Source organism: Myxocyprinus asiaticus, chromosome 41, assembly GCF_019703515.2.
Source record: "Myxocyprinus asiaticus isolate MX2 ecotype Aquarium Trade chromosome 41, UBuf_Myxa_2, whole genome shotgun sequence".
NCBI lineage: Eukaryota > Metazoa > Chordata > Actinopteri > Cypriniformes > Catostomidae > Myxocyprinus > Myxocyprinus asiaticus.
The window spans coordinates 8,197,435-8,212,419 of record NC_059384.1 but is presented as its reverse complement, the minus strand read 5'-3'; the positions used below and the strand labels follow the sequence as shown (position 1 = coordinate 8,212,419).

Here is a 14,985-nt window from a genome sequence, read left to right as displayed (position 1 = left end):
GCTGAGATATTCTTCTAAAAATTTTCGCTTGTTATCTGCAGAAGAAAGAAAGTCATACACATCAGGGCGAGTAAATGATAAGAGAATTTTCATTTTTGGGTGAACTATCCCTTTAAGAAATTCTGAAATTCACTTCAGATTTTTTAAATCAACTTTTCACTAAAATTTTAATGCTGATAATATAGTTTGTAATGAAAAATTGTGTATTAAATTAAATAAATGCAAAACAGAAGTATTTTCACTAGTGGTCTCAGACTTTTGGACCTCACTGTACAGTGTATTTCGATTCTGGTATAATGATGAAGTCTAACCTGTGAACGGGTCGATGGAGGTGCCAAGCCTTTTGTCCATTCTGTCCTCTATGGGCTTCAGCAGGAAATCAACACAGGTGCATGCAAATTTTGGACAGATGTTCCTGGGCTCTTTGGGTGGCTCATCTTGCTTCTTGTCATCTTTCTTTTCCTCAGGCTTCTCCCCTGCTTTCTTAGCCTCTTCCTCTTTTTTCTTCTTCTCTTCCTCCTCTTTCTTTTTCTTTTCCTCATCCTCTTTCTTTTTCCTTTCCTGTTCCTCTTTCTTTTTCCTCTGCTCTTCCTCTTTCCTTTTAATCTCCTCCTCTTCCTTTCGTTTCCTCTCCTCCACTATCTTTGGGTAGTCTTGTTTTCTAAAGACAGGTGCTAGATCAACCACAATATCTGTTAATACCTGAAGATGAGCTGAGCAAGGCCATGAACTTTTGTTTTAATAATGTTTTACTAACAATGTATATGCTCACAATTGTTTTTAAACATTTGTTAAAACTTTATAATAATTTACATTAATAAATCATCAATAGTAAATTTATTTAGAATGTTAAACAGAATTCACTATGCTTTTATTACACTACTTGTCATATTCGTATGGTATCTCTTTTGATGGGCTACAAGGTTATATATAGTCATTTTGCAGAGTACTCACTGACTGGTGGACTGCGCTCTGGAGAGGATGCATAGGGGTCAATGACCTTTTCTTTATACTGTTCAGTCCGTTCCCGCAACCGTTTAACAATCTCAATGAGCTGAGCATCTGAGCTCTTGTTTATCAAGATGGGCCGGGGTGGAGGTGGAGGGGCCTCCTCACTATAATTATTTAAAAGACAATCATGAAAAGAAGGAATTAATACATTAGAAACTATCATTGGAATTACATTTATGCATTTGGCAGACGCTTTTATCCAAAGCGACATACAGTGCACTTATTACAGGGACAATCACCCCGGAGCAACCTGGAGTTAAGTGTCTTGCTCAAGGACACAATGGTAGTGGCTGTGGGGATTGAACCAGCAACCTTCTGATTACCAGTTATGTGCTTTAACCCACTATGCCACCACCACTCAGTAACTATTACTACATTTTTGTTAAAGCACTTATTTTAGTTTTTCTCTACAGAACTGTGTTTGGTTTGAGCTGTAAAGTTTTTGTGGTACTATTGGCAGATGCACATCTGGGAGGCAGATGAAACAGTCCCTTTCAGGTAATCTTGGCATGTTGTGTGAAAGTTACAGTTTACTAGTGATGGCGGCTTTACATGGTCATGACAGGATTTAAATATTGGATATAACTTTACAAAAACAAGGATAGTAAGAGATTTTATAGAACTAATCTCATGTTAACACATATAATGTTAATCCTTACGGTTTTCTAATTTCAAATTTAACCCTCCCCTCCTAGTTTTCACTGATACAAAATTATCAATGACTTTATCAAATCTGCCCAACAATCACAAGGTTGATACTTATTTTCTCAAGAAAGTTCTAATTTCAGCATATAAGAAAGGGTATACAATTTTTATTAATAATGCATATTAACTCAACGCATTTATTGCTAAAACTGTGGAGGATGTGGTTAGGGACAAGACTGCATTCAAAAACGAGCATACAGCGTAATTAGGGAAGTTCAATTCACTGTCTGACTCGTATGATCCGGTTCTTTTGATGAATCTTGTCAAACGACTCACTAACTCATGAGTTATCTGTTTGAATCAGTAAGATGAATCCTTTACTGAACAAACTCACTGAACCAGTCAAAGTGGGTAGTATGGAAGTATTTTCTGGGCAATTTTCAAATCAAATTGCAAATTGTATTTGCAATTGCGTTTTCTATTTATGTATGCATACATTTTGACATAATCCAAATGCACTTGCAAAAGCAATTTCCTCTTTTGGTATTTCACTTCCTCTGCGCCCTGTAAGCAGCCTGCCAAAATTCAAATGTAACTTTGCACTTGCATTTCCGATGCCTTATACACCTGTAACTTGTACTTGCTTGTTTTGATTATGGATTATATATATATATATATATATAATTTTTTTATTATTATTATTGTTAATGCCAATAACATCCTGCACAGTGTATTACAGAAATTAAAGGGGAAAAAGAACAGTGAAACAAAAAGAGAGAGAGAGAGAGAGAGAGAGAGAGAGAGAGAGAGAGAGAGAGAGAGAGTACTTTGTCTTGTAATAAATAAATCCAGATCATTGATTATCAAAATAGTTACCCAGGATATTTCACAATTTATTTTCCACGCAGTAATGACTTTATAACTATAATTAAGCGAGATTAGTTTTCCTAATTTAAATAGCTTTTTAAATGGAAATTGGAATATCCACATATCTCTGTTAACAAGATTTGGACTTGTATCAATAAGTTTTTGTTGCCTAACAAAGTGAAAGAACTTCATTTTAAAAAGTTTACATAACTGCAGATCCAAATCAGATTAAAGAAGCTTTATTTGCATGATAAACATAAATTTACATTGGCAAAACATTATCCAACATTATGCATACAACACATCATATGCTGCAGTTTAATTAAGATGGTTCAATTATTCTTGATGTACAAGCTCTTATAATTGTTTGTCTGAATTTTTTTTTTTTTTTCACTGTTCTTTTTCCTCTTTAATTTCTGTAAAACACTGTGCAGGATGTTCTTGGCATTAACAATAATAATTAATATATATATATATATATATATATATATATATATATATATATATATATATATATATATATATATATATATATATATATGGTTCAGTGAGTAATGATAGTATGCCATTCCGAACTCAGCCATAGTCGACAGCAAGGTACTCTAAAATGCGGTCGATTGTGACTGTCACCACTTCCAACTAAAAACACACCCCACAGTATAAACCCACCCCCAACACTGATTGACAAGTGTCTGTGTAAGGCATCGCAAATGCATGTGCAAAGGGAATTGCGATTCCATTTTAATTTTGGCAGGCTTCTTACAGGACGCAGAGGAAGTGAAATACCGAGTTATGACAGGGTCATAACTCGAGACATGGGAAATGCAATGGCAAATGGACTTTGCTTTTTCATTTGAAATTTGGCAGACACTGTATGTTCTTGTAAATGAATATGCAAACGTTAATACACGATTCTCAATTGTATTTGGATTAGCCTATGTCACAATTCATGCATACACAAATAGAAAATGCAATTGCAAATACAATTTGCAATTTGTTTTGAAAATTGCCCAGAAAATACTTCCATAGGTTAGTGAATTAACATCTGAACCACTTTCCGACTAGAAATGAAGAAACATAAATCAGTTCATATGATAAGGTGCATTTACTAATACGCATTTGCAACACGATTTTTTAATAATAAATTATGTTTTAATTGTAATATATATATATATACACTATACTGTATATTAAAGCTGTCTGTGGTAATAGAGCTTAACTTATATCGAACCCTGAAGATTCTTTAAAGTATCTTTATATTTAAAGGAATATTTCGGGCTCAATACAAGTTAAGCTCAATCGACAGCATTTGTGACTTAATGTTTATTACCACAAAAAAATAGTTTCGACTAGTGCCTCCTTTTCTTTAAAAAGAGCAAAAATCGAGGTTGCAGTTAGGCACTTATAATGGAAGTGAATGGGGCCAATTCTTAAAGATTTTAAAGGCAGAAATGTGAAGCTTATAATTTTATAAAAGCACTTAAATTAATTCTTCTGTTAAAACTCATGTATTATTTGAGCTGTAAAGTTGTTTAAATCATAATTTTTATAGTCCTTTTAAAGTTTTAGGGTCAATTCAAATGTATTTTTGTGGTAATCAAAATTATGCCACAAATGTTGTCAACTGAGCTTAACTTGTATTGAACCCGGAATATTCCTTTAAATATATGTAAATGTATTCTTGTCCTTATAAGTATGTGTGTTGGGGAGAGAATTAAAGGACTGTATTTAAGAAGTCTATTGCTGAGTCTGTTTTAATGTGGTGATCACCCCCGGGTGTCTGTTAGAACACAGAAACCAGGCAATGGACTGAACTTGAGGTATTTAAAAAAAAAATTGCAGTAGGCATGGGCATACAGTTTCCAGGGTTTACTGTACGAATGTTAGTGTGTGTGTGTGTGTGTGTGTGTGTGGTTTATTTGTCATTGTTGCACACAATACTAGAATAATTCTGGAGACTGGCTCCGCAGACTGTTGGCAACGGAGCTCAGTACTTGAGAAGGTCTTAGTTCTTATCATCACCTGGAAGCTCTGGGAGACTGACCAGTCTGGCTACAGGTCTAGTGTAAGTTTTGTCTTTTATGTTTACATCCACAGACCTTATATGTCCATCAGCACTTGAATAAACTTTGGTGACATGACCAATGGGCCAGTGGGCTCTTGGCAGTTGAGGGTCAATTAGCATAACTATTGAGCATGTGGTAATGTCGGCAGGAGTGGCATGCCATTTCTGATGGGATTGCAGGTTTTGGAGATAGTTCTTAATGAAACTAGACCAGAACTGGTCTGCAAGAATCTGTGAATGTCTCCAGCGGCGCCTGCTTAAGAGCTCAAATTTGGGGTAGACCACTTGGGGTAGGGATCCATCATGCCGCCCCATTAACAGAATATTTTGCGTCACTAGGTCAAGGTCCTTAATGCTGGTCGACACATACCCTAGGGGCTTTGAATTTAGCATCCCTTCTATCTCCAAGAGAAGAGTACGCAGAACCTCCTCTGTGATGGCCTGACTGCCTATTAGTCTAAAAAGTGTGGTTTTCACTTAGCGAATTTCCCTTTCCCAGATTCCTCCAAAGTGGGGTGCCCCAGGCGGGCTGAAGAGGAACTCAGTCTTATGTCTGGCAAGCTGCTGCTGTAGTTCTGGAGACAACTCAGTAAAGGCATCACACAACTCCTTTTCTCCACCATGGAAGTTTGTCCCCTGGTCAGAGAACAATTCTGTTGGTGTATCACTTCTGGCAATTAATCTTCTTAGTGCCATTAAATAGGAATCTGTATCCAGATTAGTGAGGATATCCAAGTGCACACTTCTGGTTGTAAAGCATTTGAAAATGACTTCCTGAATTTTCTCTGTGCACCTACACATTTGAAAGAGAAAGGGCCCAAAACAGTCCATTTCTGTGGAGTAGAATGCTGGCTTATAGAGACGTAGGCAGATCTGACATCAGATCTGACATCTTACAGACTTGAGGTTTTGCTTTCCACCTGTGGCAATCTGTGCAGGTGCTGGTAGCGGCGGATTGCTTCTCGACCTTGCGGGATCCAGAACCTGCGGCAGATCTCTGCAAACACTCTCTCTGGACCAGGGTGACCGAGTCGAGCATCATAGTCTTGGATCAGAAGCTTAGAGGCTGGGTGGCATTTATTTAAGACAATAGGGAGTACAGCAGACAGATCTAAGTCTTCAGACCGACGTAATCTGACACCAACTCAAATTAATTCCCCAGCTTCATCCAGCTCTGGTGACAATGTTAGCAGACGGCTACTATGTTGAACTGTTTTTTTCTTTTTCAAGAGACTGATTCCTCTGAGAAGCTATATTGCTGTGCTCTTTTCAGGATGAGGGTCTTTGCATTGTGGTAGTCATCAGCGTTGGGGGTACCGCTTTGACCTGCCGCCCCGTGAAGCATCTGTGCTGTAGCTTCTAGAAGTTCCTTCCAGGTCTTGTACTGACTCACATCTGGCATAAGGGGCTCATTAATTGGCACTGTAGCTGTAACACCACAGAATATGGACTTACAATGTTCTGAAGGATGCTCTTCTGGGACTGTAACTGATTTGGTGGGCCACTTGTCTGGACTCTGAAGAAGAAATGGAGAACCATGACTCCATCTGTTGGGCTCTACCAGATCCTTCAGCTTCATGACACTGATAATGTCATCAGCAGGATTGCTTGCTGAGTCAATGTACTGCCACAAGAGTCTATCTGTAAGTTCTTGAATTTCTGCCACCCTGGTGACAACAAATACTTTAAAGCAGCAAGACTTGGATTACAGTCAGGACAGAACAGTCATCGTGTCTGTCCAAAAGGTAGTCTTGCTTATCTCCAAGGCGAGCTCTTGTCCCAGCACTCTGGTGAGTTGGGCTCCTGTCAGGGCTGCACAGAGCTCTAATCTGGGCATTGAATGCAGTCATTTTGGTGCAATTCTTGAGCATGCCATATTGAAGGAGAGATAGGGTTGACCTTCCCCATCCACTGTCCTCAAGTAGGCGACAGCACCATAAGCTTGCTCTGATGCATCACAGAGCACATGAATCTCATGAGTGATGCTGCTCTCATCCATTGCAGGAGATCCATATGCTCGAGGAAAGCTAATTCTAGGGAGGACTTGCAGCTCTCTCTCCCAATCTTTCCAGGCTTGTAGCAGTTCTTGTGGCAGTAGTGGATCATCCCAGTCTCTGTGTTTTTCCCAAAGCTGTCTCACCAATATTTTGGCATGGGTGGTGTATGGCAAGATGAACCCGAGTGGGTCATACTGGCTGGCTAAGACCTTGAATATATTTCGTATTGTAGGAACATCATAGTTTACCGGCTGATGCTTGTATCTCAGGGTGTCAGTTGGACAGTGGCAGCTGAGCCCTTAGGCCAATTCAGGGGTATCTACATTGTCTTGAGCAAGCCAGAGTTCCAGGCTTTCTGAACGAGCTTCTTTGGGCAGATGACTGATGACACTTGGCACATTACAGTCCCACTAGTGGAGCTCAAACCCACGGGATGACAGGCTCTCTCTCAACTTGTCTACCAGATTTCTGGCTTGCTCTGGTGAAGAGAGGCTTTGCAAACAATTGTCTACATTGAAGCATCTCTATATAGAGTACCTTACATCATCCTCTGGCTGGCTTTGAGTGATGACATGGTGTTGCATGGCATAGGTGGCACAGCATGTACTGCATGTTGTGCCAAATGGCAGGACTTGCCACTCATAAACTGATGGGGATTTGTCTCTTTCCATATCTCACCATACAGGCAGCAGCCACCCGTTGAGGTTCAGACCCCGGTATTGTTAAGAGCAGTTGAATACAATGTGGTTTTTATTGTTCTGGGTCACCATGTGGTGTGGGATGTACCACGATTCTCCATCTTGGGTCACCTCTTGTGGACTAAGTCTCTTGACAATTCCAGCCTGAGCCAACTTCTGAATTTCAGCATTGTATGCTTGTGCTCCCTCTGGATCTTTAGCATGGCACCTTTCAGTATTTCTCAGGCTGGGCATCACCATTTCCTTTGAAGCTTGGAAGTGAGGCATATCTTTCTGCCTGGGCAGGGGAATGGCGTAGCATAGCACTCCATCCACATCAACATGTACAGTCTTTGATTCGAGCATACTTAGTGCCTAAGTATGGGAGTACATCAATCTGCCATAGTTTCTTAACGTTTTTGAAGAGATCTGACACTTGAGGAATGGTCGATGTCAATAAGCATTGCTGTGGGCAGATAAACTGCTCAGTAAACCTTGTCGGGCCCTATAGAGTATATCTCAGCCTGGTCTTAATAGCTGCAGACCCTCCAGGGGGTCCCAACCTCACTGAATTGATGGGAGTAAGTTACTGAGGGTGGTCAGCACCAATGAGGATTAAAGGCTGTGCGTCCTCAAATGCTTGGATAGGAAGCCCCACAAGATGTTTTTACTTTGTTTGCAGTTTTTGCATAGGGTAAGAATGAACTGCCAGGCCAAGATGGTTTGCAGTGAAGGCCCCAGTGATGTGGAAGGTGTGAATTGGCTTATCTACTTGGGAAATTCGGATTGACACTGTTGACCCATGGAGTGTTTGAATATCTTGTCTGGTGCACAGAGCAAGATCTTCGGGCTTCCCCTGGAGGCCTAAGTGGTGTGCAGCAGCTGGTAAGAGCATAGTTCGTTCTGACCCATCATCAAGGATGGCGAAAGTATCTAGAGCAGGGGTCTTCAACCTTTTTCAGGCCAAGGACCCCTTGTTGGGTAGAGAGGTGGAGCCGGGACCCCCATTACATATTGTATAAAATTGAGTGTTGCGTTTTATGCCTATAAAAACATGGATGGGCGGCTACCATATTATTGTATGTACATACTTCATAATGTTTACATTGCAAAGCCATTGAAATAATCATTAAATGCTGCCCTGCTGAAAAGACCAGCTAAAACCAGCATAAGGTGGTTGGCTGGTTTTAGCTGGCCTTAGCTGGTCTAAGCTGGTAAGGCTGATCTTAGCTGGTCAGGGTGGTAGCTAAAAAGTGTTCAAACCCCCTCTGAAACCTACTAACTGACCAGCCTGGCTAGGCTGGGCGACCAGCTAAAACCAGCCAACCAGCTTAAGCTCATTTTTGCTGGTCTTTTCAGCAAGGATGTACAGCAGGGGTCAGCAACATTTTTGACATGAAGTGACATTTTTAAATTCCCCTGTAAATCCCTGTACCTCCTCCAAAAAGAAAGAAAAAGACAGACAGAAGATAGACAGACAGACAGACAGAAAAACAGACAGAACCTGTCCATGCAGAATAAAAAACTTTTATAAGGTTACTAAAATGGAGTCTTCATCTCATGTGAGTGATCAATTTTGTACATATATTTTAAAATGACTGTTGATTTCATTGAGTAAACATTTGTAATGAGGAAAACAATGACTGAGTGCACCTTGAATTATGCTGATTTGAGAGTCACCGTCTTGTGTGTGTGGAACGTCAAGGACCGTGTGTGCCAGCTTGATAATCTCAGTGGTAACTCTTTATTTACACCAGGCATGTAAGCTTTTGTTCTGAAAGCAGGCTGTCATCTGCTCAACCGCACAGCGCGACTAAAGCAAAGCAGACACGTTTACTCAAACAAACCTCCACTGCAGCGCTGCTGAACCTGATGTGTGTCATGCATTGAGCAGCTCGTGATGAGCGGTGGGTGCTTGAAGGGTTTGTCCGGGCTGCGCGCTTCTGCTGACTAGCGCTGTTTAGTCACACTAAGATTTGGCATGCAGCTGTGAAGGATTTCAACATGTCGATAATTCATACTCCTGTCTCTCGCTGTTGCTTGCGTACGAGTGAGTGATTATTACAAATGCCACCAAGGTGGATCAAACAATAATTTGTGGGCCCCCTGCGGTACCACTGCGGACCCCCTGTTGAAGACCCTTGATTCTAGAGTGTGCATGCCATGCTATAGTAACACTCTGATAACTTTCAGTAACACACGACTGCCATCTACTGGTCTGACTAAGTACAGAACTTCAGTGGAAGTATTAACAATGCAGCTTTCCTCCTTTTGCTGACTTTGCTACATCCTTAGAGGTTTGAACATTAATTTCATGAAGCACTTGTAAGTGTTTTTATTGACAGGTACTGCATGGTTTTCTCAAGTTGCATTGTGCTGCCTGGTGGGTTCTAGCACAGCACCAGCATCTCTTATTGGCCTGAATCCACTCTGATAACTGGTTTCTGGACAGTTTTGCAACCTCTGTACATTGGTTGAGGAATTGCTCTGAGTTATTACAAAATGTGCAGTAAGGCTTGGCTTTGCTCATTTTGGTGGGGTTTGCACGCACTATTGGAGCTTCTTTCTCTATGGTCCCTTTGGCTCCATGCAGAACAGTGGTTGTCCACCTTTTTTGTCGATTCTCATTTTTAGGCACTTGTCTTTCCCTTGTAGTCTTTGAAATGAATGCCTGTCATATTCTTGGCACCAGGACTCATATTGCAGACATTCAGAGAGGTCAAGAAGAGTATATGTAGTTCCTGACCGATGGAACCTGCTACGCCGAAATGCTGATCTCATTTCTGGAGGTAGCTTACTCAGCAAACTTGCTACATGAGATCCACAATACAGTTCAATCTCTCCTGATGGACCAAGGGATTTAAGCATGCTTACTAATGCCTGGAACTTCTCAAAGGCAGCTTGGTCACCATGGCAGATATCGGGTGAATCCATGACACTGGCTATTTTGTTTAGCAACATCTGATGGGGCTGGCCGTATTTCTCATTGAGTGCTGCCATAGTGTCACTGTAAGGTGTAGGGGAGTTCAGATAGGAATCTGCTATCAACCTTGCCTCTTCCAGTCTTAAGTGGTCCACCAGGATTTGGTATTTAAATAACTCTGTCCCATCAGGGGGTAGAAGATTTTCCAGAGCAATGTTTAGTCTAGCAAATTCACTGGGATCTCTATGACTAAAATAGGGGATTGATGGCATTGGCCTTCTAAATGTCAGCTCAGAGGTGGGGACAGGTTTGTGCAGTGAATAGACTGAAGCTCTTGGATCTGGCCTTCTGGGAGCATACAGCTGTGAGGCTGCTGCTGGCTCACCTTGAAAGTAACTGTAGTACTTGTCTTCATTATAAGCTGGGTTGGATCTTTGTGGGTGCTGCGGGGCATGGCTTATTTGCGGCTCATGGGCCCATGAGTCATCCTGTCAGTCTTTGCCTTTGATGGGCCATATTTAACGAGAGGAGGGCTTACTATGTGTGCAGCAGGGCATGGGTGGATCTACCAGGGTGGCATGGGGTGGCAAATGCCACCCTAAGAAAAAGCATTGCCACCCCAGCATAAGTATCCAAATGTATTAAATATAAATGTAAGTAGCCTATATTATCGTTGATTTTGATATTGTGTAGTGGTTTATTCATGTCAAACTGCCTAAACTCTCACCGAATGCACAAATGACTGCAGATCCATTGATTGAATACAGCAGCAGCCAATCACAGCATTGACCAACTGCCTACCTACTATTGCAGCGTGTGTACAGTGTTTGGGCTCTCATGGGTTGATGAGCTTATTTCCTCAACAACAATGACTACATGGACAAATATGTGGAAAAATAAGAGGTAAAAGATGAATTTCTCAGTTGTTTCCAGGTATTCACTGAATGATTATGAGATACATCGCTGTCAGTTATGGGTTGAGACGTGTGAGACATGTCCTCACCACTTTTTGAAAAAGCTTTTGTCAGGTATGTGTATAATCCAGATGAAATATCTCCAGTTATTGAGTTGGAGTTTCTATTTCATCTGTGTGTCTTTTGAAAGGTGATCCGGCACTGGAATGTGTTATTTTGAATGTTATGATAAGTGTTTGTTGCAGCTGCTATCAGTGTTGTTTAGTATCAGCAGTTTTGCCGCAGCTCGCGCTCTTTTCCATGTCCCCCATTGTGATGGCCTTCTCTACCGTATTGTTTGTGTGTTATGTAGTGTGTGTGTGTTGTCTTTTTCTCTTTCTATCCCTCTTAATCACTCTCAGGAGTGGGGTAACCAGGTGTGCTGATTGTTGATGGGGTGCACCGGTGCGCAGTGTGTTTCCTCCCTACATAAACTGAGTGTTTCATGGCTGGGTTATGTGATGGGAGACGGTTGTTTGTGAACTGTTTCATCTCGTTCATGGGTGCTCAGGTACATTCCGTATTCCCGCTGCCGGAGCGGAGAGTTTGTGGTTGTCGCAGTCTGAATTTCGGAGTTCGCTGTTCTTTCATATACAGAACTGTCAATAAATGTGTCTGTGTTTCCGCTACTCTCGTCTCCCTGCATCTTTTATTGCATTTTTTAAAGTGTAACACCTATCCACTGATGTACAGATGCAATCTTTTTTTATTAAAATAAAAAGTTTTATTTGGGTGAATTAGAATCCAAAACCTCTAAAAACTAAAGGCAAAAAGTTACCACTAGATCAATCAGTCATGTTTTTAATCAAAGTGCTGATCCATGTATTCATCTACTGATTAACAAAATACCAAGACTGATAGTTACAGATGTAAAAATGAATTTACCATATTATGTGAAATATTCATTTGGGTGCTTGAATCGGCCATTTAATGTGCTATATGTAAGATTGACAACAAGCGTTTGAAATGGGTACTGCAGTCCAAATTCAAAATATTGGAGAGTTGTCTGCCCCGCCCCAGACTCGAAGCTCATGCGGGTTGCCAGATTGAGGACACGCAACAGGTATCAGCATCCGTTTTAAAGGATTTCACGGCTTTAAGCTGTCTCCATCTTCCAAAGGCATCTCCAATATTTATCCTTGTTTTACTACGCCTCTGGTCATGGTGGTTTTAGATGGATGGCGAGGCTTTTTATGTCAGGTGGAATCTGTTATGTCTGATCCAGTTCATTTGTTGGCTTCCATAGCTGCAGCACGCAGTGTTGTTTGCCTGCAAACTTGTTCAAATCTGGCAACCTGGCGATGTTGAAATACTGTTGGTGAGTGACAGAAATTCCGGCCCGGAATGGAAACTTCAAAGTAGAGTGGCTGTAGCATTGTTATCGGATAAGCCAGTATTTCAACTTAAGCATATTTCCTAAGTCTCTAATGACATATTATGGTCATTTTATGATTTAGTACAGAAAAAAAATATTACATATAACACCTTTAAGTATAACTGTTGATCAAAACAATTAATTAAAAATAATCTTTTACTGTGCATAACATAATTAATATTCATGAGTTTTGCAGTACTGCCCCCCATAGTACAATTTTCTGTACAGTTTATTTTTATTTAGACCTAAATTTGTGTTAATCTTCACTTTCAAATATATTATTCCAGCTATTACAAAGGTGATATGCCTACAGGACTTTATTAGCAGAATAACATGCATTTTCCATCCATGGGTACACTTACCATAGGTGGTGACGTTTAGTCCAGATTGCTGGTTCTAAATGTCAAGTTAAGGAACATTTAGAATTTGTTGATGTGTTTAATAGACAATGTCTTGGTGCTCTGGATATTTTTTTATTATCCATATATATATATATATATATATATATATATATATATATATATATATATATATATATATATATATATTATGTTGGCAAATCAGTATCAAAATGGCTACTATGTGGTTCCTGTGGAAATGCAGTTATATTACAAATTCATGGACATTTATAATTTGATAGTGACTCCAATTAATGAACTAGTACTTGTTGCAATGAAGCTTGGTACCTTAATCCATAAGAACTACGCATGGGCGCTTGCTTTAGTGTTGCCGCCCCTCATGGTCTGCATGCCAGCCCCTTGCCACCCCATAAAAAAAATTCTAGACACGCCCCTGCAGCAGGGGGTTTGCTCTGACTAACAGCTGTTCGTTTTAATACTTGAAGCGCACTCATCATCTTTTCTAGGAGGTTGACAATAGGTACACTGCTGGCAGGCTGTGGCTGAGGATTCTGATCCTCTGTGTCTGGCCATGATGGTGGATCTGGCCAATCTGTATCCTCATATTCCTCATCCTCCTCACTAGCAGGCAGTTCCTCTCTGGGTGGAGGCATAAACCCATGGTCTGGTGTAAGTATGAGTGATGGATCAGGCATACGTGGGTATGAGGGCTTAAACTGAGAGCACACTGCAGTCGGTTGGGGAGTCTGCTGAAGGCTGTGAACTGTCTCTGCAAGCAGTCTTAACTCATATCTGGTCTCTCTGATTTTGGCTAAAGTGGCATTCAGGTGCTCTTCTCTACTCTGATGTATCTCAGTCTAGGAGGCTCCACATAGATCTCGCTGAATAGAAGGCCGGGATTGTGGAGTTGATTCTCTATTTTTTTCCGCCCATGTTCTCTCTCTGTACCAGATCTTCAGGACCAGATCTGTGGCTGTACTGACTCCACTCGCTGTACTGGTCATCCTCTCCACAGGCAGCATCCCTCAGTGACTGGCGATGGCTGAGAGTGGGGGGTGTCGTCTTGGCAGCTCCCTCCTCCTGAGAACATTACTCCTCTTCTTGCCCATGCCTACTGTTTCTTGGTAAAGGTAAATGTCTTTGATGTGGCACAAAGCCCACCTCATACTCATCATAAGAACGTGGAGGATGGGTTTGACATTTAGGCCTGGTTGAGACTCTGTCATCCATCTTCTGGAGAGAAAGTACCAGATCCGGCTCGAAGGACCACAATGTTGGGGAGAGAATTAAAGGACTGTATTTAAGAAGTCTATTGCTGAGTTTTAATGTGGTAATCACTCCTGGGTGTGTGTTAGAACACAGGAACCAGGCAATGGACTGAGGTATTTAATAAAATGTTACAGTAGGCATGGGCATACAGTTTCCAGGGTTTACTATACGAATGTTAATGTATATGTATGTGTGGTTTATTTGTCATTGATGCACACAATACTAGAATAATTCTGGAGACTGGCTCCTTAGACTGTCGGCAACGTAGCTCAGTATCGATCACTTGCGATAACATCAGCTCTAATCGTTGCATAGGGAGCGCTCTTCGCTCTGTCAGTCAAAGCATCAGTCTGTGTTAGAGCGCATCATTTATGCGCCTAGGACGGTTTTTCTGTTATTTATAGGAGCCTTTCATACAATGTGTGTACTGTACATGAGCCAAGCTGCTATCTGAGGTGAAACTGCTGATCCAGATTTGGTTCATATGTGCTGACCTCTGCTGGTGGTACTGCCACATTACAACATTATGAGTGTCAATGCAAATGAAACTTTATATATTGCATTATTGTACTAAATATTTCAGACAGACAGAAAGATATACGCACACACACACACACAAAATAAAACACCTTCCACTAGAGATGTTAAACTCTGCTCCACTGAATGTGAATAACTTTGAAGATAATATCCATTATAAAAACCACTGTGGGATGCTCATTGCTTGGATGTCAGATTCATTTTTTCCTTTCTTTGTAATATTTGTTTCTTTCCTTAAAATTAAATAGCTCCAGTCCAGAAATCGTCTTAGGTCAAACACACTGTAAATCTTGTAATCTTCTCTCAG

General features: G+C 40.8%; 1 protein-coding gene across 1 annotated transcript in view; it reads right to left on the bottom strand.

Moving 5' to 3' along the window:
• LOC127431803 (cyclic nucleotide-gated cation channel beta-3) overlaps window positions 1–14,985 on the bottom strand; it is a 28,838-nt gene that overhangs the window by 8,068 nt on the left and 5,785 nt on the right. The window contains exons 6-7 of the mRNA XM_051682361.1: window positions 955–1,115; window positions 312–674 (exon numbers count right to left, since the gene is read on the bottom strand). Coding sequence (XP_051538321.1) covers window positions 312–674; window positions 955–1,115 — 524 coding nt within the window. The remainder of the gene's footprint in view (window positions 1–311; window positions 675–954; window positions 1,116–14,985) is intronic.